Raw genomic sequence first — 13,910 nt, forward strand, 5'->3', positions numbered from 1 at the left:
GCTCGGAGAGACATGATCACTACCTACAAAATTCTCACAGGAATTGACAGAGTAGATAGAGATAAGTTGTTTAACAAGGGGGGTACGCGAACAAGGGGACACAGATGGAAGAGGGACAAGGGGACATTAGGCAGTCATGTGGTGTAGGCAGACACCAGACACCATACAAATGGAGATATGATAGAGCCCAGTAGGCTCAGGAATCTGTACACCAGTTGCTTGACAGTTGAGAGGCGGGATTAAAGTGCCAGAGCTCAACCCCCAGCAACCACAACAGGGTGAGTACATTAGTTTCTCGTTATTTATACAAATTTTCCCAGTGGCGAGAGGGGGGCGTGTTTACCCTTGACATAAGGTGAAGAACCACAGCCTCACCCGAACACACCCGACTGGGCACCCCACCCGAACACACCCGACCGGGCACCCTACCCTAGTCACCCTTGTAACTGGGACAGTTGCGTGCGGGACGTGGGTACGGGAGCACGTACTGAATACCTCTCCCAGTTATTCACTACCCAGTCATTAACGTTCCCTTGCTGGACTATAAATTTGAGATGTGAGTGTTGTATTAGGGTTTCACTTACACATTAACGATATATATATAAGCATTAGGCAATCAATTTAATGCTTCAAACATAACTAATTCAATACTGTAACAAGTTATTTTTTTTTACCCGACTGCATTGCTAAGTGTTACGTCGGCGCTGCTCTCACCCTATTCAAGGTATGTGATAAATATTATAAATATGGAACGACATGGCTACAGCAAACTTATTTGGGGGGCTTTATATACTGGGTCTGTCATTTACTGTCTAAAATGAGTATCAAACGTGAAAAAATGAAAATATTTACACCGTTCTCAGTCTACAAGGTTCTGCTCATTCATCTGACGGGCAAAACTACTGACACATTCGCCAATTTTAATGTTCGTTCATAAAAGGTAATTTTCTTAACTCGATATTAATCTATACAAAAGAGAATGTCTGTCTATCTCTGAAGGTGGAGATCAGACTTTTGGGGCTAGTTTTACCCAACTTTCACACATGAAACAAAATGGATAATGCAGTCGGGGTTGGCCCGAGTGCCACACTTTAAGAAATAGCGGCATTTATAGCCCTCCCCACAAAAGGTTTTCATAAGTCAAGTTTTTAATAAAGGCTTCCTACTCTTGACATTCTATTTCAGATATAGAAATATGCTTCTCTAACCTTTTCCACCACCGCTTGCAGGATGGTCGAAGATCATGACAGAAGTAGGATCCCTTGATTGTTTCAAGCGTAGGTTAGGCATATAAATGAATGAGTTTGAGTTGAAATAAATAGGAGCTGCCTCGTATGGGCCAAAAGGCCTTCTGCAGCTTCCTTGATTCTTATGTTCTTAAGAAACAAACTTAACTGACTAAAATTTTCGCCAGAGAAACGTACCGAGTTGCAATAATTGAATTTGATTGTTGTCGACCAACTTGTCTTCTTATAAATTACGTCTGAATTTTGCCGTTTACCCGTATGGCCTAAAATGGACGTAATTTGAAAATGAAAAAAAAATGAAAATAAATTTTGGATTTTTTTTTATCCACGAAGATCCTAAACTCAAGTTCATTATGCAGACGAGGAGTCACAATAACGTGGCTGAAATATGTTGACCAAACCATACTAGAAAGTGAAGGGACGACGACGACGTTTCGGTCCGTCGTGGACCATTCTCAAGTCGATTCTCACAATCGACTTAAGAATGGTCCAGGACGGACCGAAACGTCGTCATCCCTTCACTTTCTAGTGTGTGGTCGGGTCAAGTCCATTACATCCAGCGGTCGACCCCACAGACGCATTCATAAATTTTTACATGCTGTTCATTCACAACGGGAATTTTCTGAAATATAAATTTATATTATAATATATTAGCATATTGTGCATATATAGGCATAGGTTAGGTTAGGTATTTAGGTTCTGTTGGCGATTATTTGTATTTGTAGTACGTGTGTGAAGCATTTACAGCGTTGTGGTTCGAACAAAATTCGTCAGTGAAGCACTTGTTCCGGAAATGTTCGAACGTCAGCAGTTGTAAGTCGTGTGTAAACCGTTTTCATTCATAAACAGGGGGTTTGGCGGGTGCATGGAATCACTTTTAGATCTTTGTTTGGAGGACGGGCTGGCGCCACGGGGACTGTTTCCTGATGCTCTGATGCAAGCCGATGCGGCGCCATGTTTGGGCGCCTGCTGAGGCGACGGATGCCAAACTATGTTTTGGCAGTGTATGCTGCTGTTTCAATGTTGTCAAGCATTCTGTTGGCATGAACAATAGTTAAAGAGTAGCTTTATTATTAGTATTTTATTAGTAGCTATATTTGCTCGCTCACTCTGAGCAAGTGGGTGAGTAAGCAAGCAATACAATGAGTGAGTGAGGGAGCTCAACCCGTCCTCGACTCAAGGCCATTACATCCAGCGGTCGACCCCACAGACGCATTCATCAATTTTTACATGCTGTTCATTCAAAACGGGAATTTTCTCAGGTATAAATTAATATTATAATATATTAGCATATTGTGCATATCTAGGCATAGGTTAGGTTAGGTGTTTAGGTTCTGTTGGCGATTATTTGTATTTGTAGTACGTGGGCGAAGCATTGATGGGTTGCGTGGCGCAGTGGTAGACACTCGTCCATTACTTTGCGAGCGCTTTGGCCTTGGTTCGTATCCTGCTCGGGAAGGATTGCCCGGCGCCAATCCTTAACTGAATCCTCTGTTCAATCAGAGGCTACAGTCTCCATAAATCAGAGGCTACAATCCTCTATTCAATTCCCATAAATCAGCCCATCATCCTAAGGTTAAAAACGTCTAGAAAACGGCCAATTTAATGTGCCCTCTCCTAACCTACCAGAGGACCCAAAACAGAAAACGGGATAGTACGTCACTTTCGCCAGCCGCTTTCATTTTCTAGTGTGACAATTTTTGGCTTTATGTAACGCATACGATCGAAAATGACGGTCTTTGTAAGAGGACAAGTTGCATCAATACGGATACAAGACATGACTATGATTATTGAAGTTCCACAAACACATTCTGCAGTTTAGTTAGTTTTTCAATCCGTCCTCTCGAATAGTACATCACATTTTGACATATAAATTCCTTTTGACAAAAAAACTGATGTACTAAAAAAAATCATAGCTGCTCACAAAATTGACAAGATCAAGTTCAAGTTCGTTTATTGAGATAAGAAAAAATACATCTCAAAGGGATAGAGTAGCTTAGGCTATTTCTACACCCCCCCCCCCTCTACTTCAAGTCCCTCAAGGGGCGCACAAATTCAGTGAGTACAGATACACAAATCACAATACAACATTTAACATTGCATATTAATATAGTAAGTGTTACAATCATTGGGGCAAAATTCTTGTAGTTCCTAAGTTGACATGGTCTCATTCTCTAGTTGGTCCTCGGTTAGGTTAGATTCAGGCAATATAGTACATAATTTTTGTAATGTTGTGACAACTGGAGAGAACGGGCGGATTCTACGCATCAATTATCCTAGCACGAAGCTCATCTATGGGGCAAGGTTTTGATAAGATAGTTCACCGGGGATAAATCCGGTAAGTGTCGGCTGAAGGATTGGCCCCACCTCTTCCAATCCGCTTGTCTGGGAAAACCACGCCGAGAAATACCCGAACGTTGTGAGCACAGTGGCCCTGTATATTGCTGGACAACTCTATCGCTCTACTGGTCGCTTTTGTAGCTTATGGAAGAGAAATTATGAGTATTTGAAACTGCACAAGGACTTAGTAATGCTTCGTGTATTGCTAGATTATGTTAAAAAGTAATATATGTATATTTCTTTTGTTTGACTTGGGTTATTTATTTATTTGATGTGGTGCTGGGTTGCGCCTCTCTCTCTCTCTCTCTCTCTCCGCCTTTTTCCTCTCTCCCTGTCTCTTCACCCTCTCACCCAATCTGCCCCTCTCCACCATCCCTCCCAATCTCACCCCCAATCCCCCTCTCTTTGTCTCTCCCTACTCTCCAATCCCCCCTCTACCCCTAATCCAATGGTGTCAGTGGGGATTTTCTCCAAATAAGTCGAGTCACTTATACTAAGTATATTATTAGATCCCCGGTAACATATTTCAGGCAGGCATAACTTATAAGAGGCTGGCACAACTTGAAAAGATGCAAAATGCAAAACTAATCACCAAAAAGATGCAACATTTTCCCCAGCGGAAGTTTGAGAACTGTTGTGGGGTAGCATCATGGGAAAGGCTAGTCGTCGTAGGTATAGGAAATGCTTCGATTATTCGAGCACGTCTTCCGTCTCCGACAACGGAAAGCCATTTATGATTGATTTATACTTCTCAAGCATCCGATTTTTTTTTCGGGCGATCTTTGAAAGCTGTGATTTATACGGTGTATGGGTCAATTATATACAACGGGATTCGATGAGGCTAGTTTTCCGTTTGTTAAAATCTTACGTGTTGTTATATTAGTAGGATGTATTAAGTTTGGCTGTATTAGGTTTGGTTAAGTTGGGTTAGTTTAAAGTGGGGGTGGATTAATATCCGCGGCGAATTGCCTTCAAGTTCAAGTATGTTTATTGAGATAAGCAATAAATACATCTCAAAGGGATAGAGTTGCTTAGGCTATTTCTACCCCCCTTCGAATTGCCTTGTATATGATGTGACTTGCATCCATTTAATTTACTGTGTCGGGAGAGAGGCACTGATTATAAGTGACTGATTTATCCTGGCTGTTCACTTCCTTCTCTTTAACCACTCTTTGTTGTCTGGTGTTTTTAACCAAAGCCTTTCAAGGCAGCGTAAACAAACAGTTTATTAAACTGTCATCCATTGTAAACATAAGACTATATATCTTGTTTTCTGAGTTCCTGTTGGACCCGGTTAGAAGAGTGTGTGTGTGTGTGTGTAGGTGTACTTACTTAGTTGTACTTGCCTGATTGTTCTTGCAGGGGTTGAGCTTCGGCTCTTTGGTCCCGCCTCTCAACTGTAAGTCAATTGGTGTGTTCCATTGTTAAGTACTCTGACACTGAAAATGTTCTTTCTAATGTGTGTGTGTGGGTGTAATGTTTTTGTATTAAGGATTGTTTTTGACAATATCGGTTAAACTTATTAACAAACTGCTTCATATATGACAAACGTCTTGTCCTGGGTCATATACCATACTATATCTGAATATAATGAGAGCAATCACAGGGTCTTATCTAGGAGTGGGACACAAAGTATTAATAATATTTTACATACATGCTGTTCGTTCCCTAGTTCATTATGCAGCGCCTGCCTTACTCACTCTTTCTCCTGGTCAGTGGGCAAACGTTGACGTTATTCAAAATGATGCAATGCGAGTCATAACAGGGGCTCGCAGATGGACTAAAATATTGAACCCAAGACTAGAAACCAAGCTAACATCGACTGACATAAGGGTGAAAGGGATTGCTGCATGCATGCTGACCAAGATATTGACTAGACCTAGAATCAGTTCACTTGAAGATATAATCACTGGAGCACTAACTAGGGACAGAAGAGCCTCCAATAGCAACAGGTGGACCCATTGTGCAATAAACACCATAACTTATTTGATATAACAAACACAATCACTGAGAAGGGTGTCGACGAAATACATGCAGATTTCGTTATGCAAGCCCCTTGCGAATCGCTGCCAGCAGATTTTAAGATTATGGTTCTTGATGGAAAAAAGAACTAGACTAATCCTCATCTGCTACTAAATATTGCACAGATGCAAATAGAAGCAAACTTGGCATCTGACAGCTTCACATACTTCACAGATGGACCAGGAAATCAGCAAGGACAAGAAACCGGAGCTGCAGTTAAGGCAGGAAACTGTAAATAGTTGGAGACTCTCAAACGGGTGTTCAACTTTACAAACAGAGATGCTAGCCATTCAAAAGGCTTTGGAACATGCTCTTGTTGAACACCGACACAGATTCGAGAACTGCAATTGAAACCTTGCAACAAGAACACATACATGACAACATCCATCTGATCACAAATGTCATATCATTAATGCAAACACTCAAACGTCAAGGCCGTCGGGTACTTATTAACCGGGTAGCCAAGTCATGTGAAAATAATAGCAAATAACATTGCCAACGAAGCTGCAAAACTTGCAACTTGCAACGCGAAGAAGTGTAGACATTTATATACCACAGAGTCTATCACAGATTAAAAAAGTTATTAGAAACAGAGCAATGCAGTTGGTGTACATTGACCACAACACAGCAGTTGTAACATCAGGATCTGCGGGTTGGTACATGAATTCAACCAACTACGAACCACTTAGTTTGATGAAAGGGAGCAGTAGAGCAACAGAAGTACACTTACGTCGCATCCGGCTTGGATTTCCATGTGCATGGGAAATAGGCTTACAGGTTCCGGAAGATGAGAGGAAATGTCAGCACTGTGGAGAAATGCCAGACAGACCACTGGAACATTATCTAACACAGTGCACAGTTACAAACCCAATAAGATTTCGACTTAGATTCAACAGAGCAGAAGAATTTGTTAAACAAATTGGGCAAAATCTTACTGAAGCGACCATAAGAGTCATAAATACTCATATCCCGCCCAAGTAGAACAGAAACAAGCAACACTTAGTGGGCCAGCCAGAGGCTTAGGGCCGCCGCAGCTCTTTCCCTGCCAAAACACAAACAAAAAAAACATACTATATCATTTAGAATTCTACAATATACTATAAGTATTGAAGGTATCCACTAAATTTTTGTTACATTTCATTGCATCGGTAAACACATTTTGTCCAACGTATCCAGTTCCGGAAGTGTACAGTGATGCACCACAGGTGTTTGCAAGTGCTAACACTGAACAGTTTTGAATCTAAAAATATTTTACCAACTTTCATCTTTCGCCGTAGCCTTGAAACAACTATTTCGTAAATTTTCAATCGTTAGGCAGTTTTTTGTTACATTTTCTGGATCCTTGTCGTGATGCCATCAACACCGGAGAATCACTAGAACATTGAGGGGTTAGAAATAGCCTAAGCTACTCTATCCCTCTGAGATGTATTTCAATAGCCTAAGCTACTCTATCCCTTTGAGATGTATTTCAATAGCCTAAGCTACTCTATCCCTTTGAGATGTATTTCAATAGCCTAAGCTACTCTATCCCTTTGAGATGTAATTCTTTCTTGTCTCAATAAACATACTTGAACTTGAATCACTGGAACACCATTGTTCAAGAGGTTAGAATGAATATCTTCGATGTTCACACGTTCGTCGACGCTTCTACCCATCGATTTCTTATGTTTGTGGATGGGCCAATGGTCCGAGAGGGCGCCTCGCAGGAGAGCCTCTTCAAATTCCTCTTGAGTCTCCTCTTGGGTCTTATTTGAAAGGGGAGGGTAAGGGGAAGGGGGAGAAGACTGAAGGAGTGGGGGGGGATGGTAAAGGGGATGTTGTTGTTGTTAAAGATTTGCTACCTGAAACAAAGTTCCAAGTAGCACGGGCTATGGTGAGCCCGTAGGGTAAAGGGGAGAAAGATGGTACGTCGTTTTATTTGCTACTAGCAGATTTGTTAGACACTACTTCTCTTCTTTGAGTCAGTGTAAAAGATTTGTCACAATTTTTCCTTTCCATGTGTTTCACCTGTCATGATTAATGTATTAAGTCATTGTGTCATGCATGACAATGACACAGAATGACACAGATACATGCTTTACTGCCTCCTGTCTATCCTCCTCCTTAATATATATAAGTACTAGGTAAGGTACCCGGCAGTGCATGGGTCGACCTAAAAAGGTTGGGACATATTAATTAAGTTTTGGCAACTCAACAACAGAAAATATTGTTTTTGCCTACTTTGCCCAAGTTTGTTAAACCTTCGAAGCGACTTCAGTGCTCAACTTTAAATTACAACTTGGTGAAGTTTTCAGGCACAACGAGAGGACATTTTTAAGGTGACACCAAGTTAGCCGTCAAGCAATTTTAGGTGAACGTGTATTTTCGAAAAAATAAAACATTCCTATGCACGTTTGTTTCCGAACTTTTTTGTTTTTGAATTATCGAATCTATTCCTCGTAATTAGAATTAGAAGCTTTATTCGCAACAATTAATACAAATCGTTAAAATTTGATTGGACTGCACAGGTGCACAGCAAAATAAACACTTATACATTTTAGACAAATGTAATTGCATTAGCGTACAATTTTAATGATATAGGCATTAGGCGTACGCTGTTATTACTGGTTACAAACCTGGGGTTGGGGGGTGGGGGGTGGGGGTAGAAATAGCCTAAGCTACTCTATCCCTTTGAGATGTATTTTTTTCTTGTCTCAATAAACATACTTGAACTTGAACCGGTGACAAAACTGTCTTGCGACCAGTTTCCTGCGGTAGTTGGTTGCCTCAGTTCCTGTGTGGTGACGAGGCTATTGTGGCCTGCTAAGTTCTCCCAGGAAGCGGTCATTACGCTCAATCAACGGGCTTCTATTCTCTCATCAGTTCCTGTCCGCAGGGCCCTCGGGAAGCTCTGTCAACTCAACTAGAATTATGCAATTACGCCACTTTCAAACGCATAATGGTATGGGCACTTGGGTCTTGGACTTTATGTACAAATGGTATGGAACCTATAGGCTAAGAGAGGTCGATTGGTAGCGGTTATAAATGTCGGGTTAGAAATTTCATGGGCGGATCCACTAATCTGTGTAATGTGCCAATTCATTAGCCAATTACCGGTGAGGATAACTCGTTTGTCATTTTAATTAACCATTTGGTAGTTTGCCCTCGGAGAAATTGACGCTGAGTGCTCGCTGATTCTCTCAGTTAATTCTTATTTTATTATCACGCGAAGCTTGCTAGACACATTGCATTATCCAAACTTTTAAAATTGAAGGTTTAGAAAGCAAAACCATCCTGTTTAATAACATGCGTAAAATGGGTTATCTAAAGGAAAGTAGCTTCGTCATTTTGTTAACAAAAATGTACCTGTTACAGGTGACGGATCTCCCAATCCTGAGCACTCCAGGTGCAAACTCTGTGAGCAGGAACTGCGGCACGATCTCGCACACTACAACATCGAATGCTCAGTTATCAGCCCATTTAGACTTTAGACCATCAGTCTCAGTATCTCCTGAGACTGATGGATGCCTACTAGACCCATTGACATGAGGTACCCGGAGCTTTGCAGTAACTTTATTCACCCTGGTGTTATTGAAGATATCCTCTTAATGAACCTCAAATTTGCCAGTGCAGGCTACTGAACACATGGCTCTGTATGACTAACCATCCTGCGAGAAAGGGACTTTTAGTTTCACTGCTTCCTTTTCACTCTTGTGTTGATGATGATATCCTCATAGTGCGTAACTAAGCTTGTTAATAAAAAACTGCCAAGACGCAGTAGGTTACACTTCTCGGTGTACATATTCATTATTTTGTTGTTAGGTAACTTCAGATAAGTATTGTTTGTTGCTGGAGACTTACGACGTCTTTAATTCCACAGCGTGATGAGTCTCAGAGGACCACAGCGCCAGCTCTCCGAGGCTGCGGCGGTGGTGCCACAGGTCTTTGAATGTGTGGCTCTGGGCCGGCCCACCTCCCCGGCCCTGAAGGACGCCGGCCATCACTCCTGGATCACCTATCACCATCTTAACGAGAGGGCCAACAAGCTAGCCAGGTGCGTACGATATACCCAGATTCATGAAGCAGTTACGCAAGTACTTACGAACCGTACATATTTTCTCAATCTTTGGCGACTTTCTTTACAATTAGTAAACAGTTAATGATCTCCGAAGCACCAAGAGGCTGTTTATAACAATAACAACAGTTGATTGGGGGGCCAGATTCAGGAAGCAGTTACGCAAGTACTTACGAACCGTACATCTTCTTTCAATCTTTGGCGACTTTCTTTACAATTAGTAAACAGTTAATGAGCTCTGAGAAGCACCAGGAGGCTGTTTATAACAATAACAACAGTTGATTGGGATGTTTTCATGCTTGTAAACTGTTTAATAAATGTAATCAAAGCCGTCAAAGATTGAGGAAAGATGTACACGTTCATAAGTGCTTGCGTAACTGCTTCATGAATCTGGGCACTGAGGGTCAGACAATGATGAAACATTTTAAGGAGTTAGTAATAATGTCTTCTCACATTAATGGCAGTGTCTTCTCACAGACATAATAACATAGGATAAAACCCACACTTAAGTATTTGTGAATTTTATGTAAAGATTTACACCAAGTCTTTCGCATTCTCCTGAATGCTTTGTCAAGGTCTTAGTGTGTGATAAGCACGAGACTTACATCTTAACGACTACTGTCCAATGAATAAGGCATTAGTCGCCGAGATATAAGTCTCGTACCTATTAATACTTATACAACTATATTTATTTATTAATTTACAAAAAGGTACATTATTGTGAGAGTACATAACTTTGGTGTTTGAGTATTACATTCTTGCAAGGCCAAGTTCAAGTATGTTTATTGAGACAAGAAAAAATACATCTCAAAGGGATAGAGTAGCTTAGGCTATTTCTATCCCCCCTCTACTTCAAGTGGGGTAGAAATACCCTAACCTACTCTATCCCTTTGAGATGTATTCTTTCTTATCTCAATAAACATACTTGAGCTACTAACACATATAGCGTTTCGGGCAGATTCTTACTCTTATCAGATAAAAATAAGAGTATTAATAGGTACCTTGTAGCTAAATTTAAATTCAAGATAATAACTGTAATAGAAATTGATAGCTTTGTTTATTATTATTCATTGAATAGGTATCTTTGATAAGATACCACAGGAAAGCAGGGAAATTACAGGCACATTGAATAAATGGTAAAATACTAGAATGGATAAAACAATGGTTAAAACAGAAAACAGAGTCGTGCTAAATGGGAGGGAATTATCAAGGGAAAGCGCCAAGCCATTACGACTATATAGCACTGGAAAGGGATCAGGATAAGGATTTGGGATGGGACGGGGGGGAAGGAATGGTGCCCAACCACTTGGACGGTCGGGGATTGAACGCCGACCTGCATGAAGCGAGACCGTCGCTTTGTACCACAAGGGCTCATTTTGGGGCCAACTCTTTTTGTCATATACATCAATGACCTAGATGAGAATATTACAAACCACGTCGTCAAATTTGCAGATGACACTAAGATTTATGGTAAAGTGGGAATGAAAATTATATTGAAGCCTTACAAAGAGATCTACATGAACTCCACAAATGGTTAGAAGACTGGCAAATGCTTTTTAATATCGACAAATGCAAGACTTGCATATAAGGCATAACAAGCCATACCACAACTACTAAATTAATAACGTTACCTTGAAGCAGATTGATAAAGGAAAAGAGCTTGGAGTCAAAATCCACTACCGCAATGAATATAATTATATAACTAACTGACTAACTTACTAACTTGAGGTCGATCTCGAACCCATTGTTGATGTGACGACTTATATTGAATTTTGTAACTAGCTCATCAAGATTGTAACTTGCTTAGCTAAATGAATTGTGGGGTTCAGTCCCTGAGCCCATTCAAGTTCAAGTTCAAGTTCAAGTATGTTTATTGAGATAAGCAATAAATACATCTCAAAGGGATAGAGTAGCTTAGGCTATTTCTACCCCCCTCTACTTCAAGTCCCTCAAGGGGCGCACAAATTCAGTGAGTACAAATAGACATATAACAGTACAAGAATCCCATTTAACATTGCATACAGCAAGTACAGCATATAATTGTTACATTCTTGGGGCAAAATTCTTGTAGCTCCTAAGTATACTGTCTATTATACCATTATCACACATCCAAACAATTTGATGTGGTACACTATTTATTTCCTTATTTCTATATTTTTCAATAAGGTGACACTCTAATACATAATGTTCTAAGGTGTGGGCGTACGGCATACTACATAATTTACACTCCTTATCTTTTTCACTGACATCAACACCGTATTGCCAGATATATTTATATCCTAATCGTAATCTCATGTAAATTGAATCCTTCCAAGTAGACTTTCCTTTACCATAAGTGAAGGACGAATTTGTATTTATTATTGAATAATTCTTAAGTGTGTTACTACTGTCCACCATTGCCATTCTCTTTATCATTTCTTCACCCTCCTGAATCACCTTGAGTCTAGTTTTTATTTGTTTCAAGGTTAACTGACATACAACATCAACAAGAGTTTTTTCAGTGGCTCTCTTCGCTATGTCATCAACTACCTCATTCAACAGTATTCCCACATGTGAAGGGATCCACATGAATCTTACTTTATACCCAGTTTTTTCAAGTCTCTTAACATTCTCTCTACACTCTATCACAATATTCTGGTATACTGGGCGTCTGCTATTTAAAGACTCTAACGCTCCTCTGCTGTCAATAAAGAAGCAAGCATTTTTACCACATTTGACTACTTCCTGTAATCCTGCTAATACTCCTTGGAGTTCAGCCTGCGTTGAAGAGACATTGTCAGTTAAGCGGCGTCCAATAACAGTATCTACAGTGCCGATGTCAGTGTACTCCCTGATCAAGACTCCACATCCTGCCTTCCCATCCCTAGCTACTGACCCATCACAATATACATGTAGAGTGTTTTCCGTAGGCAGTTTCCTAATTATACAATCATATGTTGCCCTCAGCTCTCCTATTTCATACATACTTTTTTTCTTATGCAAGGGAGTAATTACTACATCTACATTACAATCCTCCCATGGTGGTGTAAATTTTCTCTTGGGCACAGCAACACACTCTGTAATAACATCATACTTTATAACATTATGACATAATTTATTCATATATACTCTCTTCTTCATCATACACTGTTCACTACTTCCCACCTTTTGAACCGAGAGGATTAATTCATTAGCTCCCCCACCTCTCATTAATCTAATGGCAGAGGCTACATTTATCTCTGAAATTCTATCCCCAATACTCTGCAGATTCAACTCCATCCTCATTATCTCAATCATAGCATTTCTTGGGCATCCTAAGATAATTCTCATTGCTTCATTTTGTACCTTCTCCAACTTGCCCATCCTACCTTTACCAAAACAAGAAATGACAGGTGCAGCATAATCAATAAGAGATCTTACAGTACTCAAGTATAACATTCGTAGCACAGGGACTCCCACTCCCTTTCCACAGCATGCCAAAGCCTTCAGAGGTTGTAATCTCTTCCGACATTGACCCAACAGTCTATTCATCTCAGCTTCCAAACTCTCATGGGTATATCCAACATATATGCCTAAATATTTATATATATTAACTCTCTCTATATTTTTATCGTTTATTTTCAAAACAATGGGGCTCCGACTTCTACATTCAAACTTAGTTTTGTTTTCATTAACCACCAATCCCATATGGTGACACAGGTTTCCGAAATTGTCCAACACTGTTTGAACCTTTGAAATATCTTTGCCCTGAAACAAAATATCATCGGCATATATGATCGGAGTTACCCCATTTGAGTATCTCTCAGATGCTATCTTATTCATTAGTACATTAAACAGGGTGGGACTCAACACTCCTCCCTGAGGTGTGCCGAGTTCAAAAGACCTCACACCTGACATACAACCTTGATACCACACCTGAGCCTTCCTTTCGTAAAGATAATCCCCTATCCAGCGCAATAATTTCCCTTTAACACCAAGACTAGCTAATTCATATAAAATAACCTCTTTGTTGGCTTTATCAAAAGCTCCCTGTAAATCAATGAAAAGTCTATAATAATCATTTTCATTAGCTAGACATTTAATAATACAATCAGGGGTACTTTTTCCTTTGAGGAACCCGAACAAATTACTAGACAGCTGATCACCTATTATATATAAAAGTCTATTTAAAATGATCCTCTCCATCATTTTACAAAAACACGAGGTTAAAGACACAGGTCTATATTCTCCATTGGCTTTAGGGATAGGGATGATCATAGCTTTTTTCC

At 40.2% G+C, this 13,910-nt stretch overlaps 1 protein-coding gene across 4 annotated transcripts in view; it reads left to right on the forward strand.

The window, feature by feature from the left end:
* Positions 1-330: 330 nt before the first annotated feature.
* LOC123767014 (beta-alanyl-bioamine nonribosomal peptide synthetase ebony) overlaps positions 331-13,910 on the forward strand; it is a 43,913-nt gene continuing 30,333 nt past the window's right edge. The window contains exons 1-3 of one of the 4 annotated variants that reach the window (XM_069307671.1): positions 430-556; positions 8,964-9,138; positions 9,469-9,642. In XM_069307671.1, the coding sequence (XP_069163772.1) occupies positions 9,113-9,138; positions 9,469-9,642 (200 nt within the window). In that variant the 5' untranslated portion in view covers positions 430-556; positions 8,964-9,112. Of the gene's footprint in view, positions 725-8,963; positions 9,139-9,468; positions 9,643-13,910 lie in introns of all 4 variants that reach the window. The other 3 variants (XM_069307674.1, XM_069307672.1, XM_069307673.1) reach the window with 3 other exon arrangements.

Source organism: Procambarus clarkii, chromosome 60 (assembly GCF_040958095.1).
Source record: "Procambarus clarkii isolate CNS0578487 chromosome 60, FALCON_Pclarkii_2.0, whole genome shotgun sequence".
Lineage (NCBI taxonomy): Eukaryota > Metazoa > Arthropoda > Malacostraca > Decapoda > Cambaridae > Procambarus > Procambarus clarkii.